Source organism: Oryctolagus cuniculus, chromosome 12, assembly GCF_964237555.1.
Source record: "Oryctolagus cuniculus chromosome 12, mOryCun1.1, whole genome shotgun sequence".
Taxonomy (NCBI): domain Eukaryota; kingdom Metazoa; phylum Chordata; class Mammalia; order Lagomorpha; family Leporidae; genus Oryctolagus; species Oryctolagus cuniculus.
Window position 1 is genome coordinate 95,649,604 of NC_091443.1, and position 17,043 is coordinate 95,666,646.

Below are 17,043 nucleotides of genomic sequence, written 5' to 3' on the forward strand. Positions count from 1 at the left end.
GGAAATGCAAATCAATACTACAATGGCCTTGAGGATATGGTGGGAAAAGGCACCCGCATCCACAGCTGGTGGGAATGTAAACTGGTATCGCCACTGTGGAAGACAGTAGGGAGATAAATAAGAAATCTGAATATAGGCCGGTGCCGCGGCTCACTAGGCTAATCCTCAGCCTTGCGGCGCCGGCACACCGGGTTCTAGTACCGGTCAGGGCGCCAGATTCTGTCCCGGCTGCCCCTCTTCCAGGCCAGCTCTCTGCTGTAGCCAGGGAGTGCAGTGGAGGATGGCCCAAATCCTTGGACCCTGCACCCCATGGGAGACCAGGAGAAGCACCTGGCTCCTGCCATCAGATCAGCGTGGTGCGCTAGCTGCAGCGCGCCAGCCACCGCGGCCATTGGTGGGTGAACCAATGGCAAAAGGAAGACCTTTCTCTCTGTCTCTCTCTCTCACTGTCCACTCTGCCTGTCAAAAAATAAAAAAAATAAAAATAAAAAAGAAATCTGAATATAGACGTACCATAAGAGCCAGCCATTCCACCCTGTGTATATACCCAAGGGAAATGAAAACAACATACCAACAAAGAGTTATTGCTGCCCCCATATTTACTAAGCTCAATTCATAATAGCAAAGATATGCAATCAGCCAAAATGCCCATCACCTCAAGACAGAATAAAGACATTATGGGCTATGTACACCATACATGCATATACAGCCTACATAGCCTGGCTACTGTGCACCCTACTGCAGTAAGCATAAGCCTGTGAAAACCTCTCTGTCTACACAATGGTTTCATTTCCTTCAGTATGTTCCTAGGAGTGGGTACATCAAAACAGTTTTCCAGGTTGACAGGACTAATTTAACATGAGAAATTGGACTACTATACAGGTATATATTACAGAATACAGACATCGGACCCATAAACCCAATTTTACCTTAAAACACCAGAACAGCAAAGTAAATCTTAAGAAACTGGAAGGGGAAAAAGGATTGAAACGGAAGTGAATCCAACGGCATAGAAAATATCACAACAGACATTCAGTGAGACCAAAGTACAGTGCTTGAAAACTCAGTCACCTGACAAAACGTGTATCCACAGGAAGCAGGGGAAAAAAGGAGAACAGACTCAAGTGGCTTGACAACAGAAATGAAAGAGGACATCGCTACCAAACTTGCCAAAATAATACTCCAAAAACACTAGGGAAAAACCAAGGCACAAGGATTTGGTCAACCTAGATAGAGTGGACTGATTCTCAGAAAGACGCAAACCACTAAAACTGAATACAGTGAAACAAGAAACTCTGAATACACTTCTAATTTGAAAAAAGACCGTAGTTGCAGGGAAACAGAAACAAACAAACAAAAAATGAAGAAAAGTTCAGGACCAGATGGCTCCACCGGTGAGAACTCCCATGGAAAAGATAATTAAAATGCGTGATTCGCAAACCCTTCCAACAAGGAGATGAAGAGGAAAAGCCTCCCATTTCATTCCATCAGACCAGCCTTATCCCAACATGCAAAACAAGCACATCATAAGGAAAATGGCACACACATACATACCCGTCAGGAATGGGCCACATGCCTCAACAAAACATTACCAGACGCCAACCAGAAGCACAACCAAAGCTTAGCACACTGTGCGCAACTGACAGTTACTCCGGAAATGCAAGGGTGGCTACCACACAAAATCAGTAGATCACAAAACAGAACACACATGGGGAAAGCCCACAGAGTATCCCGATAGACACAGAAAACCCAGTTCACAAAAACACAAGTCATCACATTAGGAACACAAGGTACACCTCGGCCTGACCAGGCTCTTTCATGAAAAGCCCACAGAGCGCCAACATCACACCCAACGCGAGGAACCCGAAACTGTCCTCCTAGACCAGGACACAGACACGCACTTTGGCTCTCGTTCCTCCCATCAACAGTCTCTGAGGTCTAGAGCAGGGCGGCTGGGCCCTCAAAAAGCAAACACACGGGAACGCGGGGCCGTTCCGGGAGGAGACCGAGCCACCTCTGCTCTCGCACAGCTGCTCGCACCCTGGGGACCTTTCCAGACGGTACGCACAGCACGACCGCGACTCCACCCGCGCCTTCGCGACCCAAGAGGCGCAGGCAGGCTGGCGGCCAAGACCCCCAGCGGGAAAACGCAACAGCCGCGCGTCACTCACCTCCAAGGGGGGTCCGGTCTGCTGGTGGGATAGAGGTCCGCGAAGGACGTCGTTTCCGGATGGGGCTGAAGAGGAGAAATGCGCCTGGGAAACGGCGCGGCAGCCTCGGACACGCAGCCTCTCCTCATCCCGGCCTGACCCTGGGGCCGCTGGGTCTCCCTCAGGCTCCTCTCCTCCAGGCTTGCACAGGCTCTCAGGCAGGAGCGGATGCGGTGCTGACTCCCACCTGAGCGCCAGCAGCCAGGCTGCAGGTGTACTTCCGGGTCACTGTGCCAGGCGCAGGCGCACTCCTCACTGGCCTTCACCACGGCACCCCAGGAAGCACCTGCACACTGCTGCATCCACCATCCAAAGCCCCAGGGCCGCTTCCAGTCTTCCTCATCTACATAGTGAGCATTTGGTTTACTGGGGATTTTTGGTTCTTGGAGCCCGTCATGTAGTTGGTGCTGTTCCTGCCAGAGCAGCTCTGGGCTACTCCTTTCCCCAGCTCCCCTGCTGTTAAGAAGTCAGCAGATTCTTCCTCCTCTCCTTTGGATTACCTGGCTGAGTTCTCAATGAGATCATTTCATTAGGCTCCTAGTGTGCCTTAGCTAGCTGATCTCTCCATGGGTTGTGCACGCCTGGGGACAGGGATCCTGCTGTCTTTCTTTCCCTGTAAGTCAGGCAGTCTGTGTGGAGCTGAACAACTTGACACTGTCTTTTCTGAAGGCTTAATAACCCAGGCAGAGTGAGAGCCAGGAGTTAGAGGACTGCTGTTTCTCTTCAAGGGATGGAATCTCGCTGAGTGGTGTCAGGGAGGGTCTTCCTCACAGGATGATGGCTGCTTAGGCAGTGTCTGCGTGTTGGGGGGAGTGGAGTGAAATCTGGGCACGTGGTGGGAGAATTGGCAGACCCCTGAGCTGGGGTGAGTCTCTGAGCCTTGGCTTCCTGATCTGTGGAGAAGGGATGGCAGTGACTGTGTGTGTCCCGAGTTTGCACGGTCCTGGATGCCTGTCGCTGCTGCCGCAGTCATCTCAGGTCTAGGAATCCCTGACATTCAAAGGCACCTTGCAGTTTCTATCCGCCTCTGACCTTTTATGGTGCTGGGTTCTGTACCCGGATGGAGGGTGGCAGCAGACCCCGAGTTTTCTTTGTAAAAGCTTTTTGAAAACTGCAGTTGAAGCATTTAAATATTTGTTTATTTATGTAAGACGCTGAGTGACAGAAAAAAGAGAGAGAAATCTTCCATCCAGCGGTTCACTCCACAAATGCCTGCAACAGCCAGGGCTGGGCCAGGCCAAAGTTAGGAGCCCAGAGTTCCTTGCGGGTCTCCATGTGGGTGGCAGGGACACAAGCACTTGAGCCATCACCTGCTGCCTCCCGTGGTGCACGTGAGCAGGAAACCAGATCTGCATCATGGAGCAACCGAGACTTGAACCAGACTCTCCAGTGTGGGATGTGGGTGTCCCAAGCTGCAGCTTAACCTGCTGCACCACATTGCCTGCCACACTTTGAAGCATTTTAATGATAAATTTTAGCTTACAAATTATGTATGTTCCTTTTATAAATCTTGAAAAATATAAGTGGATAGGAAAAAAATAATTCCTCATCCTGCATCCTAACTGTGCATAGACAGGCACACTTAACATTATGTGTTTATTTAGTATTGTTTATTCTTTTTAAAAATTGGGTTCATTTTTAAAAATTGAGTTTATTTTATAAATCTGTATTCTGATTTTTGAAGTAGCATAAGCCTTTTCCATATTATGAAAGTTTTTTTAATAAATGTCACTTTTATTATTTTTAAAAGGTTATTTATTTGAGAGGCAGCAGCTAAGCCATCAACTGGGACACCTGCATCCCCCATCAGAGTGCCTGTTTCAAGTCTCTGACACTGTTATTCCAACCCTTCTTCCTGCTAATGCACACCCTGGTAGGCAGTATATGGCGGCACAGTGTTTGGGTTCCTGTCACTCACATGCGAGACCTGGATTCAGTTCTCGGCTCTAGGCTTTGGCCTGGCCCAACCGTAGCTGTTGTGGGTATTTGGGGAATGAACCAGAATATGGAGGATTCCTCCATCTCTCTCTCTCTCTCTCTCTCTCTCTCCCATCCTCCCTTCCTCCCTCCCTCCCCTGAAATAAAATGGAAAAAAGTTTTTAAATTACATAAAAAAGAGTAAAAATAGCCATCCATCAACTATTTATCTACAATCACTATTTTAGAACAATTCAATATTCACTTCACATTCACAATCTTTTTGTCTCCTGAACTATATCAAATAAATACAGACATGATGATCTTTTACCCTGCATATGTTTTCTAAGAACAAAAACATTCTGATATAATTTCACTTTCATAATCACAGTCAGTATATTTGTGATTATACAGCAACATTAGGTCCTGTACAGCATACATTAAATTTCTCCAATCGTTCCAAAAATATTTTAACCTTTATGTTTATTCCAGAGCACAACGGGTCTTCAGGAAGTTCATGGAAAATGAATTTTATGAAAAAAACCTATTCGTAGATTTCAATTTTTGCACAAAAATAAGTTTATTTTCATTCTATTTTTTCCAAGAACTTATATGATTAAGGACGGCACCAGCCCGCATTGTGGCCAAGCAGGTTAAAGCCCTGGCCTGGATCGCTGGCATACCATATGAGTGCCAGCTGTAGTCCTGGCTGCTCCTCTTCCAATCCAGCTCTCTGCTATGGCCTGGGAAAGCAGTGGAGGATGGCCCATGTCCTTGGGCCCCTGTACCCACCTGGGAGACCAGGAAGAAGCTCCTGGCTTCGGATTGTCGCATCTCCAGCCATTGTGGCCACCTGGGGAGTGAACCAGTGGATGGAAGATCTCTCTCTCTCTGTCTCTACCTCTCTCTGTAACTCTGTTTTTCAAATAAATAAAATAAATCTTTAAAAAAAGGACAGTGCGTAGCATTGAATTGTTCTCTCTCTTCTATCCTTAAGCAAGAACAGTCTTTCCAACTGTTTCTACCAAGCAGGGATTGAAATACCAGTATCTACCTTACAGAGTTGGTGGGAGAGGGCACCTAATGATGCCCAGCACCATGGACTCCTCCCATGCACCCTCAGCATCCAGCAGCCTGCTCTCTGCAGCACTTGTTGTTGGGGGAGTGAACAGGAATCACAGGAAGAAAGAGCCCAGCACAGCCTCCTACACAGTACTTAACAACGCGCAGCACCATGGACTCCTCCCTGCCCCCACGACATCCAGCAGCCTGCTCTCTGTTGCAAACAGCAACACCTCATTCCAGAAGCCTGAGTTCATGTGAGTCCTTGCCAAGGAGCGAATGGGGCCCACAGGTACTCCCCAGTTAAATGCTTCTGAGAGGGGTAGACTGAGAGCCACTGCAGGGTCAGCTCCTGCTTCCAGGAGGCCACAGACGAGCCTCTGCCCCTGAGCCTGAAGCTGTCCCTAGATGAGGGCTTCACGGTGGCCTTGTGACTGCACAGGTGGAACTGCAAGTGATAATTCACAGCCTGGACCAAAATCCCCAAAGGCCCTGGGTGTCCACCTTGCTCTCCCATGACACTGGCCTGTTCTGCCTTTTTCTGTGCAAATAATCAGCATTGCGCTTCTGTTAACCATGATCAGCAAGGAGGGCATCACACACACACATGTCCTGTCCCATGTATGTGTGTGGCTCCCTCATTGCATTTACAAACCACAGGGTATCCAGCATGCTACTTCTAATTTGCTTTTATTTCAAAAGACAGAGGAAGGCATTCCCACATGTGAGCCACAAACTGCCACTTTGTTCTCCACTTAGGATGGCAGAGGGAAGGCCTGAGCCTTTCCCATGACAGACGCCAAGGCAACAACACCACCAAGCAGGTCAGCATCGAGCACTGAAGTTGCCACCAAAACCCACAGAGCTCAGATGTCCACTGGAAGCTTCTACGCTATTCCTAGGGAACAACATTACATGGGTGGTACTGCCCCCCGCTGCTCACAAACAATCCCCACTGGGAGTCTGACTGCTGAGCCTGCCGATGACCCCGGCCCTGGGCACCACTCATTATGCCCAACTCCCTTATGGGGGAGAAGTCAGGATCTGTTTACCCACTGCCCACTGAGAGGAACACGCAGTGCAGAGGCACAGAGCACCACACAAGCCAAGAAAATCCACTGCATCTGATGCTTGAAGCCTGGTAAGACGTCCCTTTGCCTTTCCCTGTTGCTAACGCGCCCAGTACTAAGCCTGCTTGTGGACAACATAAATTGAATGTTTTCTCAAGCACCAGCACAAGCCAAAGGAACTTCCTGATGGTTCGTCAAACACTGCAGAGAGATAGCAAACTCTATGCAGGCTGCCATGGACTGAACCGTCTGTCCCTCTGAAATCCATGTGCTGAGGCCCTGGAACCCAAGGTGAGGGCGTGAGGAGGCAAAGCCTTTGGGAGGTGGCCGGGGTGGGGTCTCCCCTGATAAGAGGAGGCAGAAACACCAGAGTTCCCTTCGGCCTCCTCCAAGTGAGGACACAGCAAGCAGGGAACCCACTCTACAAGCACCGCGATCGCGGCCTTCCCAGTCTCCAGACGTGAGAAAGCAATTTCTGCTGCCTGAGCCACTCGTCCTGTGGTGCTCTGTTCCAGCAGCCCCAGCTGCCCAACAGAGTAGCAGGAGAGACCCCAACAAGCTCCCAGTTATAGGAAAGCAGATGAAATGGCTGTGCAGGGAGCTGGAGCCACAGATGCGCAGATCACAACTCTTGAGATCTTCAACAACTCCCCAGAGAAGTTGGGGGGAATTCTGAGGGGTACATGCTCACAAGAAAGAACAGGAACACAACTCAGAACCCACACACTCAGGAGAGGAGCAGGACAAAGAGGCCCCGTTCATGATCTACGCCACAAGACACAAAGCCCTTTTCCTGTCACAGCCAAAACACTGGGAACACAGGACAGAACAAGACAGGGTTCTTGTGCCACACACCTAAAGCATGGCATCTGGCCTAGTGTTTAGGACACCCATGTCACACATCAGGGCTCGGGCTCCTGACTCTAGCTTCCTAACAGGGCAGACCCTGGGAAGCAGTGGCAATGGCTTGAATACCTGGGTTCTTGCCAGCAATGTCAGAGACCTGGATTGAGTTCCTAATTCCTAGTTTCAGCCCTGGGGCCATTTTAGGCATTGTGGGAGTGAACTAAAAAATGGGAGGTCCCTCTCCCCCCCTTCTCTCTCAGCCTCCTTTGCCTTTCAAATAAGATGAAAATACATTAAAATTAAATGCCTGTGATAGTGGTTTGTGCTAGAGACTTGATATCTATATATGTAGTTATTCACACATACACACACACATATCCCAATCAGTAAATAAATAAATAAATTTTTAATCATAAGACCCAAAACTCTAAAACGACTGGAAGAAAGTAGAGTAAAGGTCCATGGCATTGGTCTGAGCAGTTGTTTCTTGGATGTGACCCCAAAGGCGTGGGTGACAAAAGCAAAACTAAGACATGTGAGATTGCATACAAGAAAATCCTTCTCCAAGCAAAGGAAACAAGCAACAGTTCTCTCAGTAGAGAACTGACCCACACACTGAGAGAGAATATTTGAAATCATTTATCAGGTGAGGGGCTACTATCTAAACACAAAGAACTCAAATGGGCCGGCGTGGCAGCTCACTAGGCTAATCCTCCACCTGCAGCGCTGGCACCCATTGGAAATGGGGTGCCGGATTCTGTCCTGGTTGCTCCTCTTCCAGTCCAGCTCTCTACTGTGGCCGGGGAAGACAGTGGAGGATAGCCCAAGTGCTTGGGCCCTGCACCCGCATGGAAGACCAGGAGGAAGCACCTGGCTCCTGGCTTTGGATCGGCGGCCATTTGGAGGGTGAACCAACGGAAGGAAGACCTTTCTTTCTGTGTCTCACTGTCTAACTCTGCCTATCCAAAAAAAAAAAAAAAAAAAAAAAAAAACTCAAATGAATCAGTGAATCAGTAACAAAAAAACAGCCCCTGAATGGACACTTCTTGAAAGAAGACATACAAGTAACCATCACCAATTATCAGAGAAATGCAAATTAAAATCACAACAGAGGCCGGCGCCGCGGCTCACTAGGCTAATCCTCCGCCTAGAGGCGCCGGCACACCGGGTTCTAGTCCCGGATGGGGCGCCGGATTCTGTCCCGGTTGCCCTTCTTCCAGGCCAGCTCTCTGCTGTGGCCAGGGAGTGCAGTGGAGGATGGCCCAGGTGCTTGGGCCCTGCACCCCATGGGAGACCAGGAGAAGCACCTGGCTCCTGGTTCCTGCCATCGGATCAGCGCGGTGCGCCGGCCGCAGCGCGCTGGCCGCGGCGGCCATTGGAGGGTGAACCAACGGCAAAGGAAGACCTTTCTCTCTGCCTCTCTCTCTCACTGTCCACTCTGCCTGTCAAAAAAAAATCACAACAGAGAGGCCAGTGTTGTGACAAGGTGGGTAAGCTGCCACCAAGACGCTGACATCCCACATGGGCACTGGTTTTTGTCCCCCTCGATTCACTTCCAATCCCGCTCTCTACTAATGACCTGGGAAAAGCAGTGGAGGATGGCCCACGTGTTTGGGCCCCTGCATCCAGGAGCTCCTGGCTCCTGGCTTTGGCCTGGCACAGCTTGGCCATTGCGGCCATCTGGGGAGCAAACCAGCAGATGAAAGAGCCCTCTCTCTGTCCCTCACTCTCTCTTCCAACTCTAACTTTCAAATACACATACAAATCTTTAAAATAGATAAATAAAAATAAAACCATATAAGATGGCATGTCACTCCACTAGACTGGCTATTACCAAAAGACCCAGGCCACAGGTGGAGAAACAGGGGTTAGCACGCTTCTCAAGGGAACGTCAGTCAGTACAGCATGTTGAAACCAAGCATGGAGGGTCCCTAGAAGCTAAAAACAACTCAAACTCTCCCACGACCCCACCAGTCCACATCTGGATTTATGTACATGTGCATGTAAGGTGAATATGTACATGCATGTAATGTATGCACCTACATGTGTGTGATATCTGTATGTGACATGTATATGTGTGATATGTATGTGTACGCGTCTGTGATATGTACATGTGAATGTAATGTGTGTATGTGGTATATACACGAATACATATATGTATATGGCAGAGCCATGTCTTCACTCACATGTCCACTGCAGCACTGCTCACCACAGCCAAGACAACGGAAACGCATGAATGCCCCTTGGCAGGTGAACGGACAAGGAATGGGAGCTGCAACACACCCAGGAATACCCGGACCCAAAACACCCACAGGAGGGTCTGTCACTTACAGCATGTTCATGGAGACGAAAGTCATGCACTGTATATGAAGACTCCAAAGTCCTTAAAACACAGGATTGAAATGTTCTTACTGGGGCTGGTGTTGCAGCACAGGGGGTTAAGTCACCACCTGTGTCCCCAGCACCCCATGTGAACACCAGTTCATGTCTTGGCTACTCCACTTCTGATCCAGTTCTCTGCTAATGTGCCGGGAAAAGGAGCAGGACATGGCTCAAGCTTGGACCCCTGACACACACACTGGAAACCTAGATGGTGTTCTAGGTTCCTGACTTCTGCCAGGCACAGTCCCAGCCATTGTGGCTATTTGGGGAGTGAACCAGCAGATGAAAGATCTTTCTTCTCTCCCTCTCTGTGTGTTTGTGTGTGTGTGTGCACACACGCGTCCCTGTGTGTTTCTACCTCACCCCACATCCGTAACTGCGCTTCAAGTAAATAAATAAATCTCTAAAAACAAAAAAGGGAAGGGGAAGAATACCAGAGAGCTGATCTGTCTCCACCCAATGAGAACACAGCAAGAAGATGGCCGCCCTCACCAGGAACCCAACCATGCTAGCACCTGGGTCAGACTTGCAATGCTGAGAACCAGCAAAAAATCAATGCCTGTGTCCGGGCCAGGCCAGTTGTGGGGTTTGTTACAGCAGCCTGAGCTGACTAACACAAGCCCAAGACCTCCAGAAGAGCATGTGACAACCTGACACAGCTAACCCATGGACTCAAGTCTCCACATGGCTCAGTCTCCTTACTGGCATCACCAGATGGGAGAACTCCATCATCACCACTGTGTGTCCTACCGACACAGCAGGCACACTTGGGGGGAAAATCACAGCATTCCACTCCCTTAGGACGACCTCCTAGCAAATCAGGACAAGACAGTCAAGAGTGGGAATTGAGAAATTGTCTCTATAATGTGCCTGCAGTAAGCCACGCTGCTAACAAAGTGCTGGGGCGAGGTCTCGGATGGACGAGTCACATGGCCGGTGGTGGGTGCCGCAGAGAGCTGACTACAATGCACACCTGGGAGCAGGTGAGCTCTTGGAAATGAGGGAGCCGCTTACCATCACTCAGGTCCTGCACAAGACCCTCCTGGCAGGAGAAGTCCAGGCTCGCTTTCATGGTGACAGTGAAGGTGGCCATCTGCCCAGGCTGCAGGGGGAAATGGGTGAGGGTTTCTTCCAGCTTCCAGCTCAGGAAGTCACCGTACAGCTTCTCTGCAATGGTAACAACAATAGTGATGTTGATGGTGATGGCAGAGCAGAGGCACAATGAGACTGACACCAACCCGGCCGGGAAATTTTGGCACAGGACGAGAAGCATTCAAGATGTCAGAGAGCAAAAAGTCCCAGGAAAAGTCCTGAATCAGAAGAGGCCATGAGGCACAAAGAGGAGGGAGAATGCATCATGTTACAACCAGCTACAGCACTCTCCTTGCCTGTCCAGAGGGCTTTTCCTTCCTCAGAAGTGCTTCACTGGAGAGATGAACTCTGGGGCTGAGGCCACAGAGCCCTAGGGGCAGGGGACAGAGAGGCGGTGGTGTATGGAGAAGAAGGAGGTGTAAGGAACATCAACCCTGACTGTAGCTGACCTGCAGGAGGCTCCTGCCAACCACAACCCTAAAGGAAGGGGAGGAGCAGGTGGCAAACGTGGGCTCAGTGCTAAGTGCTATCACCGAAACACCAAGAGCCAGGCAGCTGCTGTCCGCGTGCTCCCCTGAGCAGTACCTGCTAAGATCGCTGTATATACTTTCTCCCTGACTTCTGCATGGGCTCTGCTCCCCATCCCATCTTAGGGAGGGCACCACGTCCACACAGCATCCGGCACTCTGCTGTCCAACCCTGACCGCAAGCCTGTGAAACGGTGCCATTCTTTCAAGTGTAATTCTTTACATGAGTGTGGTGCACCGAGATCCCGGGATAACCGCCTGGGAATCTGGCATCCAGTGGTCTCCGAGCTGCAGGGCCAGGCATCCTGCGTTCTCTTGCCCTTCTCCCTGCTCACTTAGGTCCCATCTGTACTCCCAACCAGCAGAACTTAGCAACCCCAACAGTGTGTGCCTAAAGGCTTTCTACTTTCTCTTGAGAGCAGGTCTGACTCCTACACCCCACCATGAGCTCCCCAGCAGAGCTTATGTACTAAGCACATGCCTGGTGTGGCCACTGGCTTGTAAACGTGGTGCACATATGTTCAACTGTTGCCAAGTGAGGTGAGCATCTCTGCAACAGAGGACAAGCAGAACATGTGAGGCTGGGGAGGTGGAATTCATTCTGCTGGATGGGGAAGCTAAGCATTTGGGTGGGACACATGGCCTGGGCTGTGGAGAGGACAGAACTGGACATGCAAAGAGGACAGCCAGGAATGGATTGAGCCCAGCAAGCAGTGAGTGCAGAGACCATGGAGCCTAGTGGCACAGAGGTGGGTCCGACTCATCCTGCAGTCTCCAGGGCACTGGCATCACCAGCAGTGGGAGGCACTCACTGTGGGCTCACCCAGCAAAAGATGAACAGACACCCGGACAGGCAGACGCAGCAACGGTAGAGAAAGGGAGCAGAGCACCTAACTCCTCCCTGGACAGCCCAGCCCTGTCCCTCTGCTTGCACAGGACATGCTGCACCTGCCCTGTCCAGCTTTGGTACCACATGCTCAGCCCCATGAGGACAAAGATCACAGTCCCTGAAGCACAGTGGGCACCAGGGGAGAACAGAGGGAAAAATGTGGACAGAGAGCCTCTGAATGTAGGATAAGAAACTGAGTAGAGGGAAATGATTTTAAAATGTTCAAGAAAGGTGGGGGCCAGCACTTTGGCATGGCAGGCTAAGCCTCCACCAGCGGCCTCAGTATCTCATATAGGCACCCATTCGAGTCCTAGGTGTTCCACTTCTGATTCAGCTCCCTGCTGATTGCCTGGCAAAGCAGCAAAGGATGGCCCAAGTGCTTGGGTCCCCACCACCCATGTGGGAGACCCAGAAGAAGCGGCTGGCTCCTGGCTTCAGTTTGGCTCAGTCCTGGCCGTTGTGACCCTCTGGAGAGTGAACCAGCAGATGAAATATTTCTCTCTCTCTCTCTCTCTCTGTCTGTCTCTCTCACTCCCTCACTCTGCCTTTCAAATAAATAAAATAAAATATATATTTTTAAAAAAAGAGTTCAAGGGGCCTGCCCTGTGGCATAGTGGGTAAAGCTGTTGCCTGCGGTGCAATATGGCTATCAGTTCAAGTCCTGGCTGCTCCTCTTCCAATCCAGCTCCCTGCTAATGCACCTGGGAAAGCAGGAGAGGATGGCCTACATGCTTGGGCCTCTGTACCACATGGGAAACTTGGATGGAGTTCCAGGTTCCTGGCTTCAACCTGGCCAAGCCCTGGCCATTACAGCCATTTGGGGAGTGAACCAGCAGATGGAAGATCTCTTTCTTTGTCTTTCCCCTCTCTTTGTAGCTCGGCCTTTAAAGTAAATAAATAAAATTCTTTGTAAGATAGATGATTGATAGATCGATAGATTGATAGATCTATCGATTGATCTATCTGACCTGAATATCTCTGATGTCTCTCAGGCACCAGCAGACCCGGGCAGCAAACCTCAGCTCTTGTCCACACTCACGGGGGTGGTGACACAGCAGTCACTCTTCAGACACTCTGCGGAATACTCATTCTGGAATTACTGCATGAGAGGAAGACTAGATCCCAGTGAGTATCCAGGGAGCACATTAAGCCTCCAGCATTCAAATGGCTCAAGCCAAGTCAGGCAGCTGGTCACTAGCAGACAACCCAGCAACAGCAACATCCAGGAGAGGGAAAGCAAGCCCTGAGCAATCTGAGGAGTGTAAGGGGCTGGGGCTTCCCACACACAAGTGCAGCAGGAGCAGAGCAGGAGAAGAGGTCTGGAAACTGCCGCCTGGTCTACGACCCACCCCGGCACAAGGCCAGAATGTCAGTGATGCTCCAGGTCTCACACACAGAACCCTGGGAGGCCAGCATGAGCACACTCAGACACCGAACAATCTGCTTATGTTGTAGGAAACTCTGTGCCTTAAGTGATGTGTGCAAGTCACAGGCAGCGCCATGCTCAGGGACCATCTGATGCCAAACAACCAAAGCCTTTATGGCTAAGGCACAGCTGCGGGCAGGGCCAGTGAGCCTTCTCTGTGGCTGCAGTGCCATGGAAAGCTACACAGCTCGGGCACCAGATTCAAGACCAGGCCCTGCCTCACAGGCAGCCCTTCCTGTTTGTTTCTTCTCTGTATTTCTGTGCTACCAGACAGAATGAAGAAAGCAGCTTCTCAAAATCCCACAGAGGGACGTGCTGCCAGAGGGAACAGGAGAAACAGATGTCAACCGTGGTGCACACATCACTCATTCTCCCCCTGAGAAAAGTGGTGTCAGCATCTTAACAGCGAGTAGCACTGGGTGACGAGCAGGGACCGCTCAGCTCTGCTGTGCTTGCCGGCTTCTCCCTGCACCCGGGCTCAGCTCCAGCATCGGTAGGAAAAGACGCAGCCCAAGAAGCTCGGCCCAATCAAACCCTGCATGAATCTTCAATCATGCTGGCATGGAGTCAGCACTTCTTGTTGAAGAAAAAAGACATCCAGCAGTGTGTGTGGGTGTAGCTACATACGTGCATGTGTCTGCATGTGTGCACACCCTCACACACGTGGATCACAGGACATTTGTTGGAAAGCTTAAACAAACAGTAGACTTTTCTGAATCTGGGACTATTTAAGCAAGAGTGAAAGTTGGCATCTTCCCAAGCCTACAAAGGAAGACTTGTTGCAGGTGAATTATAAGTAGGAGGGTTAAATCAGTAGACAATCCTGGTCTTGAAATGTGGTGGTGTGTAACGCCTCATCTCTCTGGAGGGAATGTGTATACACGGGGACGAGCTTGTCCCGTAAAAGCTTGAGGGGCCCATAAAGGCTGGCCCGATACTTCAGAGCACTAACCCTCACTGCACACTGAACATGCAAAGGAGTTAAAATAAGCCAGGAGGGGCAGAAGTCGGGCAGGAGTGGGGCACAGTGGTTAAGAAGTCACCCGCGGGTAGGTATTGTACTGCAGCAGATTAAACCTCCCTGTGGAGTACCCACATCCCATGCTGGAACACCTGGTTCAAGTCCCAGCTAATCGGCTTCCCCTATCCAGCTTCCTCTGGGAGGCAGCAGATAATGGCTCAATTACTTGAGTCCCTGCCACCAACGTGGGAGATCCGGTTGGAGGTCCAGGCTCCCAGCTTTGACCTGGCCCAGCTGCAGCTGTTGTGGGCATTTGGAAAATGAACCAGAAGATGAAAGATCTATTCCTCTGTCACTTTGCCTTTCAAATAAATATACCAACATTTAAAAAGTAAAGAAAAAAGAATTTTATTAAAAAAAAAACACTTGAGACGCCTGCAAGTTTGAGTTCCAGCTCCACTTCTGACTCCAGCTCCCTGCTAATGCACACCCTAAGAGTGAACCAGCAGATGGGATCTTTCTCTCCCTCTCTGTCTTCCTTAGCCTCTCTGTCTCTGACTTTCAAATAAATTAAACAAATAATTTTTTGTCGTAAAATAGGTCAGGATAGCAAGGAAGACGGGAGGAGGGAAAACAGAACAAGAAACTTTTCTTTCTCTGAGGTTGGTGTCTGAAGAATGGGGGGTTATTCAGGGTGAGCACAGACGCGTTAAAGCACTGTGGGGGCCCTGCCGGGACCCTCAGTGTCTCCCAGCTGTCGGGCAGGATCAGGAAAGGACACAGGGTGCTGGTAGGTTTAGCGGCATCGGGCACTGAGACCACAAATGCAGTCCTGCAGAGAGGAGGGTGCACCAAACACCGCCACTGCCAAAGCAAGCCTGGGTCCAGCGCTTCGGTGCCCAGTACTGTCCCCCTGTGTCCTGCATTCTCAGGATGGCCCCAGGAGGTGAGAACCATGGTTGACACTTGTGCAGCACCTGCTAAGTGACAAGCACTGCTCTGGGTTCTCAGGCATGGAGGATGTCACAGTGAAATAAACAGATTATCAGAGCACCCACCCTGATAGCCCTCCTGTGGTCACTGGGACAACTTCATATGGAAAAAGAATGTCAAGTGCCTCACATCTGGCACATGGAATGAGCTCTAGGGTGGGAGCTCTTCCTAATTTTAAGATAGAAAATAACTCTACCAGTGGCACAAAGAAAGAAAACATTGCAGGCACCAGAGAAGCATTCAATCCACAGAGCAGGCATTCAGTAGGCTCGGCGGGCCCAAGGTGAAGCTGAGGCGAGAATGGAAATAGATGCTCGTTAATATCCACAGGCAAACCTGCTGCTGTCACCATGGCCCCACACAGGAGCCTGGTGCACGTTCCCAGCTTCTAGTGCTGGTGGTCATCTGTCACCACTGGCAGCCTTGCCATGTACAGCAAAAGAACCAGGAATTATTCCCTTTGTATATTCTGGAAGCAGATGGTTTGTTTCCATTAAGTTAATTCCACATGTAGATGTATGGCAGCTTGGGAGGAAACTAAAGAAAGAATGATGGTTTTAATTTTTCACTCCTAACTGTGTTGCTCTGAGATGGCTACACCGGGCTGTGTGTTACATGATTATCATGCTTCTGCCTCCTAAGGGTAACTACACCAAAGCTGAGAATCAGGAGACTTTGGTCCTCCTGCTGGTTCCCCGCCCACCTGCCATGTGACCTTAGTCAGTCACCTCTTCTGCCTTTACTTCCCCTGTCCATAAAAAGGAGGAGAATAACACAGGCCCCAGGCATCCTAGGCCTAACTAGAGACAAGCCGAGCAAAGCAACACAACACAGGGACACATCAGGGGCCAGCATCTGGCTCAGCCATTAAATGCCTGGGACCCCTGCATTTCACCTTCAGGCTCAGCTCTGCTCTGGATTCCAGCTTCCTGCCAGTGCACATCTTGGGAGGCCATGAGTGATGGCTCACGTACTTGGATCCCTGTGACCCATGTGAGAGGCCTGAATTGAGTTCTGGCTTTGGCCTGTCCTGGCCCTGGCTGTTGCAGGCCTTTGGCCCTCTGGGAGTTAAACAATCTATGGATAATCTTTGTCTCTCTCTCTCTGTCTTTCTGCCTTTCAGAGAAATGAAAGTAAATTTCTTTTTTTAAGATTTATTTTATTTGAAAAGCAGAGTTACAAAGAGAAAGAACAGAGAGAGAGAGAGAACTCTTCCATCTGCTGGTTCACTCCCCAAATGGCTCCAACGGCCAGAGCCAGACCAGGCTGGAGCCAGAAGTCAAAAGCCAGGAGCTTCCTCCAAGTCTCCCACAGGGACCCAAGCACTTGGACCACCTTCCATTGCTTTCTCAGCATACTAGCAAGGAGCTGGGTCAGAAGTGGAGCAGCTGGGGCACAAACTGGTACCCACATGGGATATCAGTGCCACAGGCAGTGGCTCAACCAGCTACACCACAGTGCCAGCCTGAAAATAAACGTCTAAAGATTTTTAAGACCGACCAGGTGTGGGCAAGACCCAGCAGAAAATTAAACTCGAGGCAGGGAAGAGAAGGTGACTGGGCTGCATGTCTGCCAATTGCCACCTGCCTGGTTGCCATGCATGTCACCCACACCCTGCATCACCAGCAGCAAACACCCAGTGGGGCTGCCCAGCACACAGATGACAGA

General features: G+C 50.3%; 1 protein-coding gene and 1 long non-coding RNA gene across 2 annotated transcripts in view; both read right to left on the reverse strand.

Annotated features, from left to right (window-relative positions):
• The window catches only part of LOC103346435 (neuroblastoma breakpoint family member 4), a 1,612,367-nt gene that overhangs the window by 134,094 nt on the left and 1,461,230 nt on the right, over positions 1–17,043 (reverse strand). The window lies entirely within an intron of this gene.
• LOC138844805 (trafficking protein particle complex subunit 9-like) overlaps positions 6,413–17,043 on the reverse strand; it is a 315,342-nt gene continuing 304,711 nt past the window's right edge. Inside the window, exons 3-4 of the mRNA XM_070054855.1 lie at positions 10,502–10,654; positions 6,413–6,603 (exon numbers count right to left, since the gene is read on the reverse strand). Of these exons, the coding sequence (XP_069910956.1) occupies positions 6,413–6,603; positions 10,502–10,654 (344 nt within the window). The remainder of the gene's footprint in view (positions 6,604–10,501; positions 10,655–17,043) is intronic.